The sequence below is a fragment of the Prionailurus viverrinus genome, chromosome B4 (genome assembly GCF_022837055.1).
Source record: "Prionailurus viverrinus isolate Anna chromosome B4, UM_Priviv_1.0, whole genome shotgun sequence".
Taxonomy (NCBI): Eukaryota; Metazoa; Chordata; class Mammalia; order Carnivora; family Felidae; genus Prionailurus; species Prionailurus viverrinus.
Genome location: NC_062567.1, coordinates 100,361,954 through 100,384,850, shown reverse-complemented (window position 1 = coordinate 100,384,850; position 22,897 = coordinate 100,361,954). Strand labels below are relative to the sequence as shown.

Below are 22,897 nucleotides of genomic sequence, written 5' to 3'. Positions count from 1 at the left end.
TTAGAGAGAAAGAGCACAAGTGGGGGAGGGACAGAGAGAAAGGGGGAAAGAGAGAATCCCCAAGCAGGCTCCACATTGTCAGCCCAGAGCCCAATTGGGTGGGGCTCGATCTCACAAAACTGAGATCATGACCGGAGCCAAAATCTATAGTCTGAGCCATCCAGGCGCCCCTCTACTTTTCCTTTTTGTTGTTGTTGTTGGATTCTTGAAAATTAAATCATAAAGTACATCATCAGTACATTTTATTATTTTAAAGACCATGAATGTCCAAGGTTGTAAATCAAATATAAATAACATAAAAGTGAACTGTTATCTCAGGGTCTTTCTCATTTTCTTAGGGTCACCACTATTTTTTCCAGGGGCTCTGAAAGGATCAACACTAGTTGTGTTACCTGGTTGTTCTTCTTAATCACATCCATGCAGAGAAAAGATTGCCAGTAACATTTATTAGTTTGTTTTTTTTTCTTCAGTAGTTGTCAGTTTTGATGTCATGTGGTTATAGGTCAGCCTTCTACGTTTTATAGGTTGTCATTTGTATAATACATTTGTTTTATATTGGAAACTTCATAATGTAAAAAAAAAAAAAACAACCCTGGAAAATAAGCATTACTTCTAGAACTGTAACAGACATTGCAGAATCCACACACTTAAGCCACAGCTATTTTTACCTAGGAGAAGTTCTCACATAGTTTCTATGTGCTCTTATTTTAGGCTTAATTTTTTTTTAATGTTTGACAAATTAAGAGCTACAAATTAAAATGAAGATAAGCTATCAGATAGTTTTAAGAGGCAATAGATCAAAGCAAGATAGAAGGTAGAAAATCTCTTAAAAGGAAACATGATTTCCAAAAAGCATTTTGGGTAGCATTATAGCTGCATTAACTATTGGCTATAAGGACATTGTTGTGTAACATCAGATTTTAATAGTTGGTGTCATAGTAGGTTGATGGAGAAAAATAAAATTATAATTTTTGTGCTTGTTAAAGTGATAAAGGAATGTGTAACACTTTAGAGAAAGATTTCCATCAAAAGTATTTTTTAAGGAAATTTCAATAATTCATTATATACTCTTTATTATATATTTTCACTTGAATTTGGTCATAGTGTTTTGTAGGAACACTTTTAGGATTCTCTGTGAGAATATATTTAAGTGAAACTAGAAAACAAAACAAAACTCTCTCATGTTAGCTTAGTACCTAAGTTTCATGTATTTTAGGGTTATTAGATTTGACTGTTGCCTAGGCATTTCCATCCATGGGAATCCCAAAGCCTTATATGGTCAAGACTTAGCTTTTAGACTTTCAGTGAAATGCAAGGCACCACTCCAAAAAAAGAAAAAAAAAAAAAAAACACAACTAGCTGACTTTCACTTTGTCTTCAGTACTGTCGTCTTGGCTGCTTTTATTACCACAGTAGCTAAATTACTAAGAACCTTATGCGCATTGGGAGTCTGTCTTACTAGTGGAAGGAATTCCTTTTGTGGCAATAGTTTTATGCTAGAATGCTAATGTTATTTTAACAAAGTATTACATGCTGTTATATAATTTTTTTTTTTTTTAAGGGCACTTAAAAGCAGTTCTAGTTTATTTTATCTCACTACAGGGGAGAGGAGAAGATGTGCATGTAGTGCAGTTGGAAAGTGTAGGTTTGATTACTGGCAGGTATTAGGGAAGTGAAAGTGAAATTACTTGCTTAGAGACTTTTCTTCCTTGGAACTTCTGCTGATTAGGGGACACAGTTGAAAAAGGTGTGACCTTCAAGAACAGCAGTGTTGGCAAAAAGGATTATTAAAACAATAACTTATTTCTACACTGGTATGATCTCCTTTAGCTCTAATCCTCATTTTTGCTCTGAAGAATGTGATTTTTCTGAGTGGTCATATCATGAATATCATTCATACATTTAACTCCAAGATAGTTTAATAGTTTATAGATTCTTAGTATCAATAGTTACACATTTTTCATGTACGAAACATTAGAAATTTCAAAATGTTTTGCAACCTCTCCATCTTCCCATAGTAAGTCAGATATGACATGGAAAAATTAATTTCTCTGATACATTCAACTATAGGTAACAAAGCATCAGCAACCTATTTCTGAATCCTACCAGTGAAGCTAAATCCTACTTGTAGGTTCCTCCATTTAACATTTAATTACTGATATATTCTAGACACGGTGTTATGAAAAGCTAATGGGATCCTTGGCTTTGAGAGCTCATAGTGTAGTGGAGGCAGGAGAGAAAAATGAATGTAAAGATAGTATATATGGGAAGATAATTGTAACACAATGTTTTAAGTGTGTTAGGACAGATATGTGTACAGTGTTACAGAAAATGGAAGGAGAGAGTGATTTAACTCTCGTTACATTGAAATAGGCTGGGGAAAGCCTAAAAATAAAAGCTAAAGATGGTTAAAAGAAGACTGAATTGAGGAGCAATCTGTAGGGTCCAGCATTGCCTCAGCTACTACTCAGGGGTACCCTTTATCTTCCAGAGAAGTTAAACATCCCAAACTACCTTAAGTCTTATGATCAGAAAGAAATGAAATTTCATTCTAGGGTTACTTTTTCTTGGCAACTGGACTCAATCCCCTCCTCCCATCAACCAGCTTTTTTGTGATGAGGCCTGAGAATATGCTTCCATAGAATTTTTAACACTGGGTTTTATCTAAAGACCCTTTATTGTCATGTTTACCTCAACAAAATCTTGTAGCCTTTGTCTTTCTGGCAAAATTACCTATGTGTCAAAAAGTCTTTTATTATTTTTTTTTTCAACGTTTTTATTTATTTTTGGGACAGAGAGAGACAGAGCATGAACGGGGGAGGGGCAGAGAGAGAGGGAGACACAGAATCGGAAACAGGCTCCAGGCTCTGAGCCATCAGCCCAGAGCCTGACGCGGGGCTCGAACTCAAGGACCGCGAGATCGTGACCTGGCTGAAGTCGGACGCTTAACCGACTGCGCCACCCAGGCGCCCCATAGGGTTTTTTAATTTACGATCGCTCTGCTTAGTTAGAAGGTTATTCTTTTATACCTTTTTACTCATCAAACATGTACTCACTGGCACATTACCAGGAGATTGTTATTTACTTATTCTAAAGGTGTAATTTCAGATTGTTCTGACATATTCAAGAAATGAAGGGTGGCTCAGTGTGATTAGAGCTTTGAGTTTGTGGAAATAGATAGGTCTAGATAACTGGATAGGCCTAGGTAATTTATAATTCCTAGCTTAAAGGACCAATGATGGCATTTACAAGGAGTTGAAATATATGAGAAAAGACAAATTAGAGATTAAGTAGAGAAGGGAGCATGATGTTTGGATACACAAAAACTGAAGCAATGAAAATTGATATAAATGCCTTCTACTTTGATCCAAAATCTAGTAATGCAGCTGCTGTTTATTGCTATATAACACATTACATCCAAACTTAAAATAATGGATGTGGATTATCTAGGTGCCTCAAGATCGCATATGAGATTGCCCTCAGGCAGTTTGGCTGGGACCACAGTCTTACCTGAAGGTTTAACTGAGCTGGGGGTGGGGGTGGGGGGGTGAGTAAGTAGTAGGGATCCATTTCAGAACTTACTCATGTTATTTTTTTTTTTAATTTTTTTTTCAATGTTTTTTTTTTTTTTTTAATTTTTGGGACAGAGAGAGACAGAGCATGAATGGGGGAGGGGCAGAGAGAGAGGGAGACACAGAATCAGAAACAGGCTCCAGGCTCTGAGCCATCAGCCCAGAGCCTGACGCGGGGCTCGAACTCACGGACCGCAAGATCGTGACCTGGCTGAAGTCGGACGCTTAACCGACTGCGCCACCCAGGCGCCCCCTTACTCACGTTATTGACCAGCTTTGTTTGCTTGCTACATGGGCTTCTCCACAGGACTGCCTCTTGACAAGGCATTTGAGTTCTTCCAGGTTGTGAGTGATCCAAGAGAGGGAAAGAGAGTATCTATGACATCCCATCACTTCTGCCCTGTTCTGTTTGTTGGAAACAAGTTCAGCCTACACTCGAGAGGAATTTACACAAGGGTGTGACTGCCATGAGGCAGAGATCATTGCCATCTTAGAGGCAACCTAGAACACTAGCAAGCTAAAATAAAATGTTTATGGCATTTTACATCCCTCAATTTATATTAGTAAATACTTAACCATTGCTTCCTATTTACTGTGCTTACTACTTTGCTTACTAGTAACTGTTTATTTCTCTTACTGTTGAACAAAGTAATTGAAAATTGATTATATCTTTGCACATTTGCTTTTGTTTTTCACACTCCGCTCTCCATTTGAATGTTTGGTGCCCCTCTTATTTTGTGACTTAGAAATAGTAACTCCTACTTCCTTAACTCCTCCATCAGTGGTCCCAGAAATACAGAATAGCTTGGTAGTCTAAAATGGAAAATAATAGTTCATTAAAATAACCAACTAGGGAGCCCCTACGTGGTTCAGTCAGTTAAGCTGCTGACTTCAGCTCAGGTCATGATCTTGCAGTTCATGGGTTCCAGCCCTGCATTGATTGGGCTCTGTGCTGACAGCTCAGAATCTGGAGCCTGCTTTAGATTCTGTGTGTGTGTGTGTGTGTGTGTGTGTCTCTCTCTCTCTCTCTGCCCCTCCCCCACTCATTCTGTCTCTCAAAAAATGAATAAACATTAAAAAATTTTTTTTAAATAACCAAATAGGATTTTTTTCTTTCCTTGGACCCAGAATTATATATTCTTAACTCCATCTTTGATACTTTTTGCCAAATCATATCTAAATATAGCAGAACTACTAGGTTCTCAGCCTGTCAGACATGTCTTTGCTTTTTCCTTTTTGAAAAGGATGCAAGGATATGGTTTCAAGCCTTGGTCTATTTCTTCCCTGCAATTTCTCCCCCATCTGTGTGACACAGGGGCATAACCAAAAAAGTAGTCTTACACAAATCTTCCCAGATCTTTCCCCCTTTCCTCAATTTGAGTTTATAACTGTCTATCTATCTATCATATCTATCTATCGTTTTTAAAATTTAACATTTTTGAGGTTTCATAAAAGGTATACTGCAGTAATCCAAGTATACTAAAATACAGAGAGGTTATGTTGTTTTGTGATTTTATCTATGTATATGTTTATCTTTTTTTTTTTTTAATGTTAATTTATTTTTGAGAGAGAGAGAGAGAGAGCGTAAGCCGGGGAGGGGCAGAAGAGAGGGAGACACAGAATCCGAAGCAGACTCCAGACTCTGAGCTGTCAGCACCGAGCCCAATGCAGGGCTTGAACTCACAAACCATGAGATCATGACCTGAGCCGAAGTCGGATGCTCAACTGACTAAGCCACCCAGGCACCCCTGTATATGTTTACTTCTAATTAGACTGAGTTGCAGGCAGGATTTGGCTCTTTAATTTTGAACGAGGCACTGTGTTATATGCTAATAATAAGTGCCCGACGGATGTTGATTATCCATAACTAACCATCATTTAGGGAACATTATTTTAGGACCTCTCCATGCAGACCATTTAACATACTTTTATTAAAAAGAATACATATTACATATACTGTTTTAATTAAAAAGTGTTAAATTTAGTTTTGCTTTAATTTACCAAAGAAAACAACTGAAGACTGAAGTAATGGTTAAATTTTAGGTTAAATTTTCTTTATCAGCCACGTACTTTGCTTGGATACTCAAATTAAATGTTCCTTTAAGACTAAGAAAATAGTCTATGAATACAGTGACATAGGATTTTTTTTAAGGACCACATCACAATTTTAGAAAGATTGGACTATTCTCTAAGAAAGATTAGGATGTCATTACTAATCCATTTTTGTCTTCTCTCCCCTCATCTTGTTTTGTTAGCTATATTAATACTTCTACTTTGTTGGAATTTATAATATTTAGATTATTTTTTATTGATCCTTTGATCATCTTGTCTTGATTTCTGAATATATTTTGTCTAGTTTCAGTTACCATGGATATCAGAGGTTCTCAATCTAGTCTGTTTTTACAAATTGGATGGGGAATTTCTTTAAAATGGAAATTCCTGGGCACCACTCTCAGATTCTGATTTCTTCTCTCTTTCTTCCAAATTCAGTTGAAGTACTCAAATTTTATAGCATTTATCATACCTCTTTTTGCTATTTGTTTAGTTACCTGTCTTGCCTGCTGGGCTCTGTCTAAGCTCTGTGTTACAGAAATCTGGTCTGTGTCCTTTACCAGGGCATTTCTAGCATCTAGCATAGTGTCTGGCTGAGGTGGACACTCAATATATTAATACTTTTGAGTTAATGAAGAATCTGCTCTTTATCAGCCACATACTTTGCTTGGATACTCAAGGAATTCGTCAAGAAACAGCTAACAACTGCGTAAAATGTTTCGTTTTGGAAAGCCATACGGATTTTATGTCCTCACTGTAGAGATGTTTTTGGAAAATAACTCAATGACTTTGACTTCTGTTAATTAACATTTTGCCATATATTCTTCCAGACTTTTAATTAGGCATATCAATGGCAAGAATGGTATCCTATTCTACATATTTTTGTAACCTAGTTTTTTTTTTTAATTTAATAGAAATAGTAAGTAGATGTTATTTCTTCTCATGAAACTAAATTATTTTCTTGTTAATATATACATTGATTAAACCCCTCTGGATCAGTTGTGTGATCACTTCTGATAAAAGAATGTAACAAGGAAAACAGCAACCTGTGGCTACTTTCTATTTCTAGAGCTCAGACAGTAATGAAACCTGACAAAAGATTTATTTTCTCCAAAAATTTTTCAACTCATCTCTACTCCCATTCTGAGTTTTCTTTTTCTTGATTAATGCTATATTTCTTTGAAAATTGCTTGTTATTTTTCTGCCTTATCTGCTTATCTTGTTTTCCTAATTAGATTATAAGCATCCTGAGAACAGTACAAGATCATTACGTTGCTCATTAACAAAAATTTATTGAGTAGCCCTGTTAGGTATTGTGAAGTGTATACGGTATTTTCTATTCTTAAGGGATTGTCATCTAATTCGTAGAAAAGACTTGAACACATGAAACAATAAAAACAGCAAGCCTCACACAGTACTTAGTATACTTTTATGTACACATACACACCCTACGCCATAAATGTCTACGTGTTAAGAAGTTAGCACTTTGTTTTGATTCATATTTCCTATATGCCAGGCACTGTGCTTAAAGGAGACAAAGAGAATATACTCTTTTTTTTTTTTTTTTTTTTTTTAGATTTTGTCATTTTAATTTTTTTTTTAACGTTGTATTTATTTTTGAGACAGAGAGAGACAGAGCATGAACGGGAAGGGGCAGAGAGAGAGGGAGACACAGAATTGGAAGCAGGCTCCAGGCCCTGAGCCATCAGCCCAGAGCCCGACGCGGGGCTCGAACTCACCGACCGCGAGATCGTGACCTGAGCTGAAGTCGGCCGCCCAACCAACTGAGCCACCCAGGCGCCCCAGAGAGAATATACTCTTTAGTGCTGTTCCTTGCATTCACCAGAATAATCAATAAAAATTATTAGTGAGAGAATGATCCTGAAGCTCAATTCTTTTTAGATCCCTAAGGATTCTAAACTTTAGAAGAAATGCTCTTCCCTTACTGAGTCCCCAAATAAAAATGTGAGCCTCTGAAGATCTAGGTTTCACTTACTACTTTATAGATCTTTATCAGTAAAGGAAATATCCAGAGCTGTGTAATAAAGTAGATAAAGGATATATTTCAGTCTTTGAATATTTATATTTCCCAATTTTTAGTGTTGTCTTTCAAATATGTAGTACTTGTTGAAGTATGAATGTTGAAGCAATACTTAGATTACTTTTCTCCTGAAAACTTTTTTTTTAGTCTCAAAGAAGTTTTTTTCAGATTTTTTGAATAGTCTGTTTGCCATGTCTAATTTATTCAATCCACAAATATATATTGGATCTTCTCTTCATCAAGTATTTGCTTCCTTTATTCTCTCTAGAATACTGTATGTACATAAACCTCAACTTTACTTAATCCAAATGAAGAATTTCCCATGGTCCAGCATTGTGTACAATCTGTGTTTTAAATTTATTATCCCAATCATTTTATCATTTGAGTATATGACTTATTATGACATAGGATAAGTTTTTATTTTTACATCTAGATTTCCTACCTGCTTGTATGATAAGAGTAGAAAGGGCAAAAATATTTGAAACTTAAATGCAGTGCTAAACTTATTTGTTTTCAAAACTAAATACAATTGACCTCCTAGGATTATACATGCTCGTTTATTTGCCAGTCTTAATGCAAGACCAAGGTATTTATTTTTTTATTATTCAGTAATGGAGTACTGCATAGAGTTCTTCATTGTTTTTTTCTTTTTTTTTTTTTTTTTTAATGTTTGTTTATTTTTGAGAGACAGACCGAGAGCTAGTGGAGGAGGGGCAGAGAGAGGGAGGCAAAGAATCTGAAGCTGGCTCCAGGCTCTGAGCTGTTAGCACGAGCCCAACGTGGGTCTTGAATTCATGAACCATGAACCGTGAGATCATGACCTGAGCTGAAGTCAGACGCTTAATTGACTGAGCCACTCAGGCGCCCTCATTGTTTTTCTTGTTTAAACCACGTCTGTAATTCATCCTTTGATAGTCCAAATTCAGTTTTCTTTTAAAATAAACACAAACTTGATTGGATTATCTCCAGTTCAGTTCTTTAAGCATTCTCACCTGACATCTGTGTCACTGAATGCTTAGGGCATGGACTATTTTCTAGTATATCTACAAATTTCTGTTCCCAGCAGTTGCACAGAATCAAGTCTTCCTTAGTAAGAGTCATAAAGAATTGTGTCAAGGAAATGAAAGTTGATTTAGAGAACTTCCATATTCAAATTCATTTGTTAACTGTATTACTAATGACTAGGCACAAATTGTAAATGTTTCAACTAATTGACTATAATTACATTTTCACTTAAGTTCTCTAATGACATTTATACAACTAAATCTTTTCTCTTTTCTCTGAGTTGTATATAATTTGTATGAATGAACTTATAAAATTTATAGGGGCGCCTGGGTGGCTCAATTGGTTAAGTGGCTGACTTTGGCTCAGGTCATGATCTCATGGTTTGTGAGTTCGAGCCTGCTTCAGATTCTGTGTGTGTCTCATTCTCTCCCCCTCCCCTGCTCATATTCTCCCTCTCCCTCTCCCTCCCTCCCTCCCTCCCTCCCTCTCTCTCTCTCTCTCTCTCTCTCTCTCAAAAATAAACATTAGAAGAAATTAATAAAAAAAATTTTCACATATGAAAGTTTGAAAGAAGCCTGAAATCCCAAGATATCCTTTGTATATCTTTATAATTTAATCGTCATCTTAGAAATAATTGTGGCTGGGACTTTTACCAAACTGGTACTAAAAGGAATATTTGACAAGTCTCCACCATTTAACCTTGTTTTATAATTTACAGAGGGATGAAAAAGTAAATTATAGATAAGAATATTAAAAAAAATTTTATTTTTTTTTTTAAGAGTTATTTTTCAAAGTTTATTTATTTTGGGGACAGAGAGAGACAGAGCATGAGCGGGGGAGGGGCAGAGAGAGAGGGAGACACAGAATCGGAAACAGGCTCCAGGCTCTGAGCCATCAGCCCAGAGCCTGACGCGGGGCTCGAACTCACGGACCGCGAGATCGTGACCTGGCTGAAGTCGGACGCTTAACCGACTGCGCCACCCAGGCGCCCCTAAAAAAAAATTTTAAATGGGGGTGATTTAGCATGTGGATTATGTATCTGCAAACATAAAAGCACTACTCTGAGTGCTTTCTATATTAATTCATATACCTATCATAGTAAACTTTTGAGGTGGGTACTATTACTATCCTCGTTTTCCAGAGTAAACTGTGGCACACAGGACGTTAAGTAATTTATCCAGCAACACCTGGCTAATAAGTGGCAGAACTGGGTTAATCCTGCACAACCTGGCTGTAGAGTACATACTTTAAAGAAAAGCACTTTCGTGAAAAGGAATATTATAGTATTAGAATTTGTTTCAAATGCTTCTAATTTCATAATTGTGATTTTACTCAGTTGAATTACATAGTTGATAAACATATTTTTTATTTTTCTAGGAATGAAATTTAATGATTTTTCAAGCTATACATGCCCCACCCAAAATCTGTCTTTAAGCTATGGATTTTGTCTACCTTCAGCCAACATTGTGTAGTTCCTTTATTCATCTCTTTGTTGTTAGGCTTTTCAACTTTTTTCTTAAAACGTGGGAAACAAAGGTTGTTCTTGAGCTAACTTGCTGAGATAAAACAGATGTTTTATGTACTTGAACTAGTTTGTTGAATTAGTTTACAGCTCAAGTTGGCAAAGCTGCCTGAACCTGGACTAAATGACTAAAGTGTCTTCACACAGCCATTTATTATTGGCAATTACTCTGAATATGTATTCACCAAAAACTTAAGATAAGCTATGTTCGATAATATTTTGGAGGTATATTTGAGTCATTCTGTTTCTTTCCATATATATGGCTTATTAATAAACTGACTACATTTTAGTCAGATATTTAAAGTCAGCAAGTCATGTGTCTCTTAATGTGCTACATGTGTTAGCTTTTGATTCTCTTAGCGACAGTATTTTTATGGGTGTACTTCACCGGTTTCTTGTGTATGCTTTATAAATGTTCAGGAGAACACTTTGAACAACTTGTACCGCAAACTTGAGATTCATATGTAATGTATATTTTGTGACAGTGTTTTTAGCATTTAATTAATATTAAAACGTTTCAGAAACTTAGTAAATTATAAACAAAGGAAAAAGCAGATTTAACATTAACTGCTTTAGTATGTTTATTGGTGTTTCTTACATTATACTGACTTAAATATTTTAAATCAGAATCAGCAACGTTTCATTTTCAGGAATCACCTATACCCGTAGGTTAATTTTTTCAAAGAGCTGGCGGAGCGGGGTTGCCTTCTTAAAATAGAGAAGCTTTAAAAATTAACCATTTGTCTTGAAAATCTTTTCTCTTCAATATCAAAGGTTTACTCATAAGATGGAAAATAAACTTTATTCTAGATCCTGCATACCTTCATCCTCACTATATGTGATTTGGCATCTTCATACACCACTTGTCACTTGTTCATATGTTAAGCTCTGGGATAGAGCCTCCTCCAGGAGATATTCCCAGACTATCACTATTCCTTCTTAGTTCTCCTTTTCTGAGCTCCCATAATAAGTAGTGCACAGCCCTGTAACTATATCACGTTCCTCTTAATATAATCATTTAGTTGTGTATTCATCTGCTGGTACTAGTGGTAATCTTCTTGAGAACTTTCTCTTTAACTTACTGAATAAAATACTTTTGTGTTCCAAGTAAAATATACGAATAATTTAATATTAACATTTCTCTTACTGTTTTCATAATCACTTCTCTGCATCCTCTCCCTGAGTGATTTCAAGCCCCATTGTATTATTATCTTAATGCAGATAATTCCCAAATTGATGTTTTCATCTCACATTTTATTTTCAAAGCTCTAGGTCTGCATATCCAGTTGACCACTGGCCACTAGATATGCATGGTTAGATAGGTATATAGACACCTATAAATTCAACATATCCAAAGCTATGAAATCATTTTCTTTCCTCAACCTGCTTCTTGAACCTGTAGTATTTATTTTCGTGAATGCCTTCTCCCTGTCCCTCACCCAAATAAACCTTGCATATTTTCTCTTAAGTTTCTCATTATAGATCAGTCTGTATAACTGGTAAGACTCAGTTCAGGCCCTTCTTTTTTCATATTGCTTCCAATCTTCCTAAAATACTGTTCTGATCATGTCACTCCTCTGCTTAAAAACTCTTAATAACTCTTTTCAAACATTATCTACTTAAAATTATAAAATGTTTTCTCCTGCTTTTCTCTGTACTGCTGAATTGAGCCATTATTACTGATGGGATGTGTTGTACTCTTCCCTTTATGTGTGGGAGTAGAAAGTGGAATGAAAACCATCTCTAGCATCAAATCCTGTCACCTCTGCATTATGTTCAGATCTTACCTGGAAAAGACCTTTTAGCACATAGCTTTATCCTGTTTTATAACTTAATACTCTGTGTATACCTCTGGATGATTTACTTAGTTTATTCTATGCATTTTGAAAATCACAGTGCATTTGTACAGGGAAGTTTCTTCTCGTTGAGTTGCTAGTTGAACAACTTATATATAATCTTCAAAACGTTGCCCAAACATATACCTTTTTTTTTTTTTTTTTTAAGTTAACTGTATCTACAATGTGGGACGCAAATTCCTGACCCTAGATCTAGAGGCACATGCTGTACCTACTGAGCCAGCTAGGTGCCCCTCAGACATATACTTCTTTTTTTTTTTTTAATTTTTAATTTTTATTTTTGATAGAAAAAGACAGAGCACAAGTGGGGGAGGGGCAGAGAGAGAAGGAGACACAGAATCTGAAGCAGGCTCCAGGCTCCGAGCCATCAGCACAGAGTCCGACACGGGGCTCGAACTCACAAACCGCGAGATCAGGACCTGAACTGAAGTCGGATGCTCAACCCTACTGAGCCACCCAGGTGCCCCAGACATATACTTCTTAATGAGACCTATATGGACCATCTTAGTCCTGAGAAGTTATCTTTATGTCCCAATGATATTGTAGTACTTCACTATCTACTGCTGTTATGCTCTAATATGATCATTGATATTTATGGGCAAGCCTGCTATATTGCAGTGTGATCCTTCCGGCTTCCCTATATTTCTAGGACTTTGGCATATATGCTTTTTAGTATACATGATAAGAAGAGTAGCTAAAGGAATTGGGGATATTTAGCCCAAAAGAGAGTATGTGAGAATTCTGGGGTGAGGGTGTTCATCCTATTTAAAGGTTATCAGTTAAAAGAGAGATTCCATTTGATTGTGGAGTTTCAGGGACCAGGGGATAGAAAATAAAGGAAGACCTATTTTAGCATGTACAATTTAGAGAAAGATAAGTAAAGTGTCTTATATTGGAGGTAATACATAGAGTAGGCTTTCAAAAAATAGTAGTCTGTTAATTTTTTTAACCTGAGATATAATTTGCAGTAAAATACATGGCTTTTAAGTGTGCAATTCAGTGAATTTTTGCATATGAATATGCCTAAGTAAAAATCAGAAAGATAAGGAACATTTCCAGTCCTCCAGAAAGCACCCCCATGCTCCTCTTATTTCTCCACAAATTTGATCATTATTCTGAACTTCAACATCAGAGATTAGTTTTGCCTAGAAACCTAAAGTATGTATCCTTTCTGTCTACCTTTTTTCACTCATCTATGTCTGTGAAGATCATCTGTGTTGTTGAAGGTAGCAGTGGTTCTTTTAGTTTGATGTTCTTTTCTCATTGATGTATAGGATCCTATGAATAGAATCTCCTAACACACATACACTCCACTCCGTTTATTTATTTATCAATTCTTTTGTATTTTTATGCTAGAGTAGATATTGTCAAATGGTTTTTTGAAGTTGTATGAATTTTACACTTTAACCAACGGTTTGGTTGTTTCTCCATATTATAATACAGTAGATTTAGCATTTTTCTCTTAAGAATCAAGTCTTGGGGCACAGGCTGACTGGCTTAGTCAGTGGAGCATGTGACTCCTGATCTCTGGGTCAAGTTGGAGCCCCATGTGGGGTGTAGGGGTTACTCAAAAATAAAATCTTTTAAAAATTTTTTATTTTAGAGAGAGCGAGCATGCACACGAACAGGGGAGAGAGACAGAGGAGGAGAGAAAGAGAGGGAGAATCTTAAGCAGGCTCCCTGCTCAGTGTGGAGCCCAGTGCAGGGCTCAATCCCACAACCCTGGGATCATGACCTGAGCTGAAATCAGGAGTTAGATGCTCGACCTACTGAGCCACTCAGGCACCCCAAAAATAAAATCTTAAAACAAAAAAAAGAAGTCTTAAATTTTCTTATGTAAATACTGCCTATTCAGTGTAAACATTTTGGAAAAAAGGAAAAATTTAACGAAGAAAATAAAAATTGGTCTTAGTCTCACAGCCAGTGATGACTGTTAACCTTCAGTGTATATTCTAGTCTTTTTTGTACATATTTCTTAGTAAAATTGTAATCATATTAGGTAAACTGTTTTTGTGTCCTGTTTTAAAAATTTAACAGATTGTGGGGTGCCTGGGTGGTTCAGTCAGTTAAGTGTCCCACTCTTGGTTTCGGCTCAGGTCATGATCCTACGGCTTCATGGGTTCAAGCCTCACATTGGCTCTGTGCCAACAGCAAGGAGACTGCTTGGAATTCTCTCTCTCTCTCTCTCTCTCTCTCTCTCTCTCTCTCTGCCCCGCCCCTTCCCAACTCACATGCTTTCACGTTCTCTCTCTGTCTCTCTTTTAAAATAAATAATCAGATTTGTATTAGATGTATTTATCAAATAAGAGTTTTATATTTTTCAATCGATGATAAAAGAATACTGTTTTGGAGTCTGGAAAAATTAAAGCAGGTGGAATGAAAAGGGTGATAGAATTAAATCAGTATCTTTTCTTGGGGCGCCTAGATGGCTCAGTTGGTTAAACTTCCAACTCTTGATTTTGGCTCAGGTCATGATCTCACTGTTTGTGGGATTAAGACCTGCCTTGGGCTCACACTGATAGTACAAAGCCTGCTTGGGATTCTCTCTCTCCTCTGTCTCTGCTCCTCCCTTCCCACCCTTTCTCTCCCTCAAAACAAGTAAACATTAAAAACAAAAAATCAATGTCTTGTCTCAAGGAAATTTAATGATTAAGCATTCAAATAGATCTAATATTAATTCAAGCCACCGTGGGTCATTAGCTATCTCAAATAATGTTTTATAGACTACTTTCTAATATAATAAATAGAATATGGATGTTTCTTGTTTTGTTACTAGATAGCTGTGGTTCTCAAATCTCTCCAACCCTTTCTTTAAACCCCTGCTTCTTGAAAAACAGATTTTTCCCCAAGCAGTATATACTTGAAGTCCATATGAATGTTACTTATGTATATTCATTTAATATCTGCTATGTGTAAGGTACTATTCTGGGCACTATGAAATCTTGCCATCAGAATCCTTTTAACTTGTTCCAAGGGGAAGAATCAGATACATATAATCTTGGGTGCCTGGGTGGCTCAGTTGGTTAAGCCTCCAACTCTTGATTTTGGCTCAGGTTATGATCTTCACAGCTCATAGTTCGTGGGATTGAGCCCTGCATTGGGCTTTGTGCTGACAGCATTCTGCCTGTTTGGGATTCTCTCTCTCTGTCCCTCCCCTGCTTGCACACATTCTCTCTCTCTCTCAAAATAAGTTAATAAACATTTTTTAAAAAAATAAACATGTTAGGGAATTTTAGAGATATATAACCTACCAGCTTCTTCTGTCCACTTGATAAATAAAGATACTAGAGCCTGAAAAGATTAAAATACTTGTCTAACACTATAAAATTTGTGGCATTGCCAAAGCTAGAGCCTAGAACCAAAAGCTATGATTCCCTGTCAGTGCTTTTCCTACTTTGTACTTTGTCCGTATTGCTTTTCTTGACACCAACTCTGTCATTTTTTCCCCTAAGAAAGTGCTATTTAGGAGTGTTTTTTGGGGGCACGTGGGTGGCTCAGTCAGTTAAGCATCTGACTTTGGCTCAGGTCACAATCTCATGGTTTGTGAGTTTGAGCCCCGCATGGGACTCTGTGCTGTCAGTGCAGAGCCCACTTCATATCCTCTGTCCCCCTCTCTCTGTCCCCTCCCTGCTTGTTCTCTCTCTCTCTCTCTCAAAATAAATAAACTTTAAAAAATAAATAAAAGTGTTTTCTTTCGCTTCTATGGTGGGCAAAGAAAAACTAGTTTCATTCATACATCACGCTGTGTAAGTGCCTAGAACTTATCCTGTTGCTGAGATTACAGATAGGCAAGAAATATGTTGATAAACTATGAATATCTGTGGAAAGCAGTGTTAAGTGTGGAAAAAGATTATATTTTTTAGAATCTAAACAACTGTTAAGAGTGCCAGCTCTGTCATCTCATACCTGTCTGGCTTATTCAAGCTACCTAATCTCTGAATCTTAGCTTTCTCATCATTCATCTGTTAAGCCCCTACCGCATGCCAAGAACCATATTAAGGTGCTGCAGATAAAGCAAAATTCTTGTTTCTCACGAGGGTTTTTGTGAAGATAATGTATATACATCAGTAAAATAAAGTACTTGTTGTACTTACTGGCACAAAGTAAACATTGATAAAAGTTCCTTCTTTCTTACTGTAAGTTCTCAAACTTCGTCTCAAGACCACTTTATACTCTTAAATTTTTTGGAGGGGTGCCTGGGTGGCTCATTCGGTTAAGCATCCAACTTCAGCTCAGGTCATGATCTCGCGATTCATGAGTCTGAGCTCCATGTAGGGCTCTGTGCTGGCAGCTCAGCGTGTGGAGCCTGCTTCAGATTCTGTGTCTCCCTCTCTCTCTCTGCCCCTCCACCACCGGTGTCCTGTCTTTCTCTGCCAAAAATAAATAAATGTTTAAAACAAATTTTAGTTCTTGAAAGACCCCAAAGAACTTTTGTTTCCGTAGTGTGAATATATTACTATTTGGTGATACTAGAGGTTAACACTGAGGATTTTAAGTATTTTATTAATTCGTTTTAAAATAGCAGTACTGTACCTGTGTTATATAAATAACATTTTAAAGTTAAAATAACTGGTTCATTTGCTCCTAAAGGGTTCAATTTATCATGGACAACAAATACTGTTGTTTTTCTTGACAGATTTTGTTCATTTTTAAGAAAAAGTATGACAGAAATCCAAGTTAGACTAAGTATAGTTTCTCGTTTAAGTAAAAATTGTATTCCATGGAAAAAGTGGCTAGTTCAACTTGCATCTTAGTTGCACAAGTACCTTTCCTCAGGGCAGTCATTATACTTGAAAGAAGTGTTTTTTTGCATGCTTCATATTTTGTTCCAAAGAGTACTAAAAAGATGTGTATTCAGGGGTCAAGATTTAATAAGATTTATATTTTATACTACTTTAAGGACATTCATAAGTAAAAAATAGCTTTTTAAAAGTTTATTCATTTTGGGGGTGGGACAGAAAGAGAGAATCCCAAGAATCTGCGAATTTGCTGTCAGCACAGATTTTGATGTGGGGCTTGATCTCACAGACTATGAGGTCATGACCTGAGCTGAAACCAAGAGTTGGAGACTTAACCGCTGAGCTACTCAAGCTCCCCAAAAAATAGCTTAAAGAAAAAACAATGAGTGCATAGTGGCGAATACAGTGACTTGTTAGTATAGTTTTTTTGGCCACTGTCTTGATTTGTGCTAAAGCACAAGCAAGTTTTGCCACTGTTGCTTTATGCACTGTCAAGTGCAAGTGTCAACGCAATGAAAAGGCGAAATACCATCTTAGTATTATTTTAAGAGTAGTTTTGGCATTGTCGATTTCCTGAAAGGATCCCTCCCCCCCCTCGACAGATTGCATTTTGGGAGCCAGTGCTATAAAGCCAGTGCTTTATTATTGGTACTTATATAATGTTTTGATTGTTATCATTTTAATATGTACTTATTTTTATCGTGAGATTGGCACTGTCTAGTCACATTAGTACCATTGACCTGTTTGATGGCAATACAATCAAAATAGCAGCAAACTGACAGAATATTTATGTTATAAAAGTTGCAAAGTAGGGATTTTGTTCTATGGATGTATTATTAGGAGCATTGCTTCATATTTTTTCTGATTGTGCTTTCTGTTTTGTTTTTAGGCTTGCATTGATGACAATGTTGATATGGTGAAGTTTCTGGTTGAAAATGGAGCAAATATTAATCAACCTGATAATGAAGGCTGGATACCACTACATGCAGCTGCTTCTTGTGGATATCTTGATATTGCAGAGTAAGCCAGTTCTGTGTTTACTTTTATCGAAATATCCAAACACTATTTCAGAGACCTGAGATTTTATAGAAATTGGTGTTACTGATAAATGAGTGAGCTCTTATATTACCTTAATTCATGAAAACTATTCTTCCCAGGAAGAAGAATAAGCAGTTCTTGGGAATTCATATATTGAGTCTCTCATTGGGAGTTTATCTTCCTGTCTTCCCACCCTCTTTGGCTTTTGGTACTTTGTATTGATATGAGTAATGGTACACTTCTCCATTCCCATATCCTTTTATTTTGAGTACATGTAGAGCATTGTCAAATGATTCAAAGTTAAATTTAGCAATCTAGCCTATCCCTGTGTAATCTGACTTGTTAGGAGAAATTAACAATAATTCTCAGTTAAGTTACTTTGGTATAAGGAGAATATGATACAGAGTTCTCCAATTAGTCAAAACATTTATACTTCGTTGCTATTAAGATTGTTTTCTAAAAATACGTTTTTTAGAAAATTCAATGAGAAACGGTCATCATTCTTACCTACCTTTAATGGGCAGGTACTTTCCAAGAAAATCTGATTCTTCAAACAGTTAACAAGGAAGTATAGTTATCCTGACAAAATAATTTTTTCACTGAACTATTTCATTTTTGTGTTACTGTGTGTCCAATACCATAAACAGGTTTTATTGTCTATCTGCTCACATCAAAACTTACCAACTGATAATATCAAATATGGGAGTTCTATTTTGTGAATCTCTTTTAGTAAGCCTTAAATATTGTTATACCTTTATTTCATTTTTCTCCCCATGTGTATTGGAGATAGGATACATCATTTTAAAGGGGAGACATTGGTTGGTAAATGAGAAGTACTCTGGCCTAGGAATCAGAAAATCTGAGTTACTTGAGTTCTATTACTGCGTTATTACACTGATTACACTTTATTTTCATCTTTTCCTTTCTGGGCCTTAATTTCTTTATGTGCAAAATGAAGAAGTCTTTTGTCATTGCAAAAACAGTAATGTTCGTTCATAATTATAATCATGGTTCTCAAGTTCCTTAATTCCTGTCTGTTTTTTTCATGCTCAACAGAGGACTTGGATCTCTTCTTCATAGAAAAAATAGCTAATGTGCATTTATCTTAAGCTGTCTGTAAATATTTGTACTCAAGTTCTGGAGTCAAATGATGTGAATTTTGAATGTTTCCTTAGCCATTCTCGGGGTGTGACCTTGGGCAAGTTGCTTAACTTTTATATGCTTCTGGTTTTTTTCCTCTTTCAAAAAGGAATAATATTGCTTAGGATTGTTGTCAGGGTTAACTGAGTAATCCATCAAACAAAGAATTGGCACATTGGAAATACTCAATGTGTATTAACTTTTGACCGTTACACTGTCTCTGGGGAAATGAAAACCCAACTTTTTTCTCTTAAGATGTTTAATCTTTGTGTTTCTTTTTTTGTAATTCATGCTTCTGAGTTTGAAAAGACAATAATAATCACCCTGAATAATTTCTTCCACTTGATTGATAAACCATTGTGTTGGTTGGGATGATTTTAGCTGCAATTAAACAGTATCAAATTTAAAATGACCTAAAGAGTAAGAGTCCTTGGGGCGCCTAGATGGCTCAGGTGGTGAAGCATCTACTTCGGCTCAGGTTGTCATGATCTTGCTGTTTGTGGGTTTGAGCCCTGCGTGGGGTTCTGTGCTGACAGCTCAGAGTCTAGAGCCTGCTTCAGATTCTGTGTTTCTCTTTCTCTGCCCCTCCATTCATGCTCTCCTTCTCACTCAAAAATAAACATTAAAAAAAAAAGTAAGCATCCTTGTGCTACAGTATATGATGCAGTTTAGAGGAAGAGAATTCAAGTTAATTAAACTGCTTGGTGAGACCTCCAAGGACATCTCTCAGGTTTTTTTCTTCTGTCTTCACCAAATATGAACTTTATTCTTAGCCTTGTCCCCCTCCTGGTGACAGGATGATTGCCACAACTCCTCAGTTGTATTATTACATATGCACATCAGAGGGCAAAATAAAAAGTGGGTAGAGTGTGAAAAGTATCTTCTCCATATTTTGTGTATGTCAAAGAGGGGAACTTATCCAAGAGAGTCCTCTGACTGCATCAGATTTCCGCTTTAGGGATTTGTGTTGGTCTGGTCTTGTCACTTGCCCATGTCTACCCTGGGAAAAGCAAGTACTTGGCATATTCAGTGTTTTGCATGTCAGTAAATAAGTATGGGGGGAGTAAGAAGTCTGCTGCAGGTGTTAATATTTGCAGTAGAAAAACCACAGCTTCTCATTTTTTAGAAGGTAGGCTATGGAACAAGTGCTTCATAGGACTTAATACAAACAGAAATGACCTGGTTTAGCCAAGATTGAGTAGAGTTGTGGTGATCTACCTTTCTTTAGGCAGTTTGAATTTATGGCTGTGGTATAACTAGAGTATCTGAATGCATACTGTCTTTGAACAAAATTAGAAGAATTGTGACTTTTTCTTTTTTGCTCTTTCTGCCTTCTTTTATTAAATAATAAGAATGTTTATAAAAGACAATTTAACTCTGATAAATATTGACTGGGTTATTCGTTAAGGTGATGATAGTCCATAGCCCTTCCAAATACATGATTATTTTTATCAGCATTATCTTTTTTACCAGTTAATCTCACTAATATGAGAAGTTAATGAAAACCTATTTTTCTTTGGTCTAGAAAAAAATAGCATGGTGGCTTAAGAGCTAGGGTAAAGATACCCCCAAGTCAGAGTATTTATAGAGTAAAAGAAGGCCCTATTAATAATGATGTAGAGATAACAGTTATAAGCTAGGAAAGACCTAGGAAATTTGGGTCACTCTGCCAAATGAAATATTTGAAGTTAAATTTGTTGTAAATCCTGATTTTGTTTTTTGCAAGCTATGTGCCCTTGGCCAAGCTACTTAGCCTCAACGATTAATACTATTTATAAAATAGGATCTGGCTTCTTCCTACCTCTTATTTCTCATAATGCTTTCGATATTTTTCACTCTCTTAATACTGGACTACTTTTAATTTCCCAACATTCACTGCTGGTTCATGTTAATGAGTCTTTGCTTATAGTGGTTCATTTGCTTTATTTCTTTACTTTACCAGCTCCTGCCAAACTCTCAAGATGCAGTCGTATGTCATTTCTTCCAGAAACTTTTCTGATAATTCCTGGCATCTCTGCAATGTATCAGATGTTTACATGCTTCTTTAGGAACTGCTTTATGCACAGAATAGTTCTAATTCATCCCTATTGAAATGAGAGATGAAACAAACAATGAAGCACACATAGTTTACTCTGATGCCTTAAGTATGATTTGGATACAGTGAGTTCTAAATTTTTGACCCTGGGGGCTCCTGGCTGGCTCAGTCGGTGGAGCATGCGACTTGATCTCAGAGTTACGAGTTCAAGCCACATGTTGAGTGTGGAGATTACCTTAAAAATAAAGTGTATAAATAAATAAATAGATAATAAATAAATAATTTCGACCTCTGTTGGAGATAGTACACAAAGAATATGAGATTACAGTTTAGTTTCTAGACATTTAACAATTTAACATCTGGTTTGTAGCCTAGCAGGAGCCAAGTGAATAGATGAATGATAGCTCTTTGTATTCTGGCTCAATTGTCTTACCTTTTCACCAAAATAATTATTCTCAACCTCTCCCTGCTTTGAATAAGGTAGAATTCTTAGGGAAAACCAAAAATAGAGATTGTCTAATAATGCCCCTTCTCCAGAGTGGATTAGAGGAACAATAAAGGTGGTGAGTTTGGGGACTTTTATGTTAATGCTCAGCATATGTATTGTTTTACTGAATACTGATGAGTCGGTTTTGAAATGTATGCATTAACATCATTCTTTTCCTTTGGTATGCTGAATTGTATCTGTACCTAATTCAGCTGTTGAAGCCCTACCTAACACCCCCAGAACCTTGGAATGTGACTGTATAGATGCAGCCTTTAAACAGATAATTAAGTTAAAATGAGGCACTTGGGGGAAGGGGGCAATTCAGTCTTACCGATTTCCTTAAAAGAAGGGGAAATTTGGATGCAAAAAATAGAGACATCTGGTGCATGCACACAGAAAAGACCACATGAGGACACTGAAATATACTTAATGTGGTTAATACATTGATGTTACCATCCTTATTGATTAGTAAATTATGTATCTTTGGTCATCAAGAATCTCTTCCTCTTGGCTTCTAAGACCTTGGGATATGACCAAAGAAAATGATCTTTCAACCTTTCTTGCTCTCTAGTGTTACAAGGTGCTCCAGACTCATTTTTTCCCTCTGCCCTGGGTCTGGAATTGCCATTTCCCCAAAGAGCCCTGTTCTTGTAATGGGTGCTAGAAGTACTCATTGCTACTGACTTGGTCATTGCTTCAGATTCAGATTTGGTACCAAGGTGTTTCCCTTTAACCTCTTCTATCTTGTATCAGTATTTCCTTTCTCCCTATACTTCTGTTGCCAGGAACTGTAAGATTAAAATAACACGCAATTACTAATTTGCTTCATTATTATATATTACACATACATTAGACTACTTGTAACAATAATACCACTAACAACAACAATAGGATTACCAGAAGCAGTTTGAAGTTTTGTGTTTTGTTTGTTTTTTGGCAGAGGTTAGGAGGTCATTTCTTTTATACTTAAGGTATCTCGCTTCAAATATACCATCAAATTACTATGTATTGAAGTCACTTGAAATAGTTCTTTTCTTTGTGGTTATGCTACCAACTAGATATACCTATTAGGTTGATTGTTTAACTTTATTTATTGTTTGGAGTTTGCTTTTTAAACTTCAGTTTGTTTTATAATTTACATAAAATACCATGTTCTAATGGCAGTTCCTGCTCTACCATCCTATTTCCTTCTACACTATTTTTCAAATTTTATATTTTATCCCAGTTTGTTTTTTAATGTAAGCATCATTTAAAATATTCCCTCTTGGGGCGCCTGGGTGGCGCAGTCGGTTCAGCGTCCGACTTCAGCCAGGTCACGATCTCGCGTTCCGGGAGTTCGAGCCCCACGTCGGGCTCTGGGCTGATGGCTCAGAGCCTGGAGCCTGTTTCCGATTCTGTGTCTCCCTCTCT

The 22,897-nt window shown here is 36.4% G+C and overlaps 1 protein-coding gene across 5 annotated transcripts in view; it reads left to right on the top strand.

Moving 5' to 3' along the window:
• Positions 1-22,897, top strand: part of PPP1R12A (protein phosphatase 1 regulatory subunit 12A) — a 159,085-nt gene that overhangs the window by 35,113 nt on the left and 101,075 nt on the right. For all 5 annotated transcript variants that reach the window (XM_047865581.1, XM_047865580.1, XM_047865582.1 and 2 more), the window contains exon 2: positions 17,677-17,807. In XM_047865581.1, the coding sequence (XP_047721537.1) occupies positions 17,677-17,807 (131 nt within the window). The remainder of the gene's footprint in view (positions 1-17,676; positions 17,808-22,897) is intronic.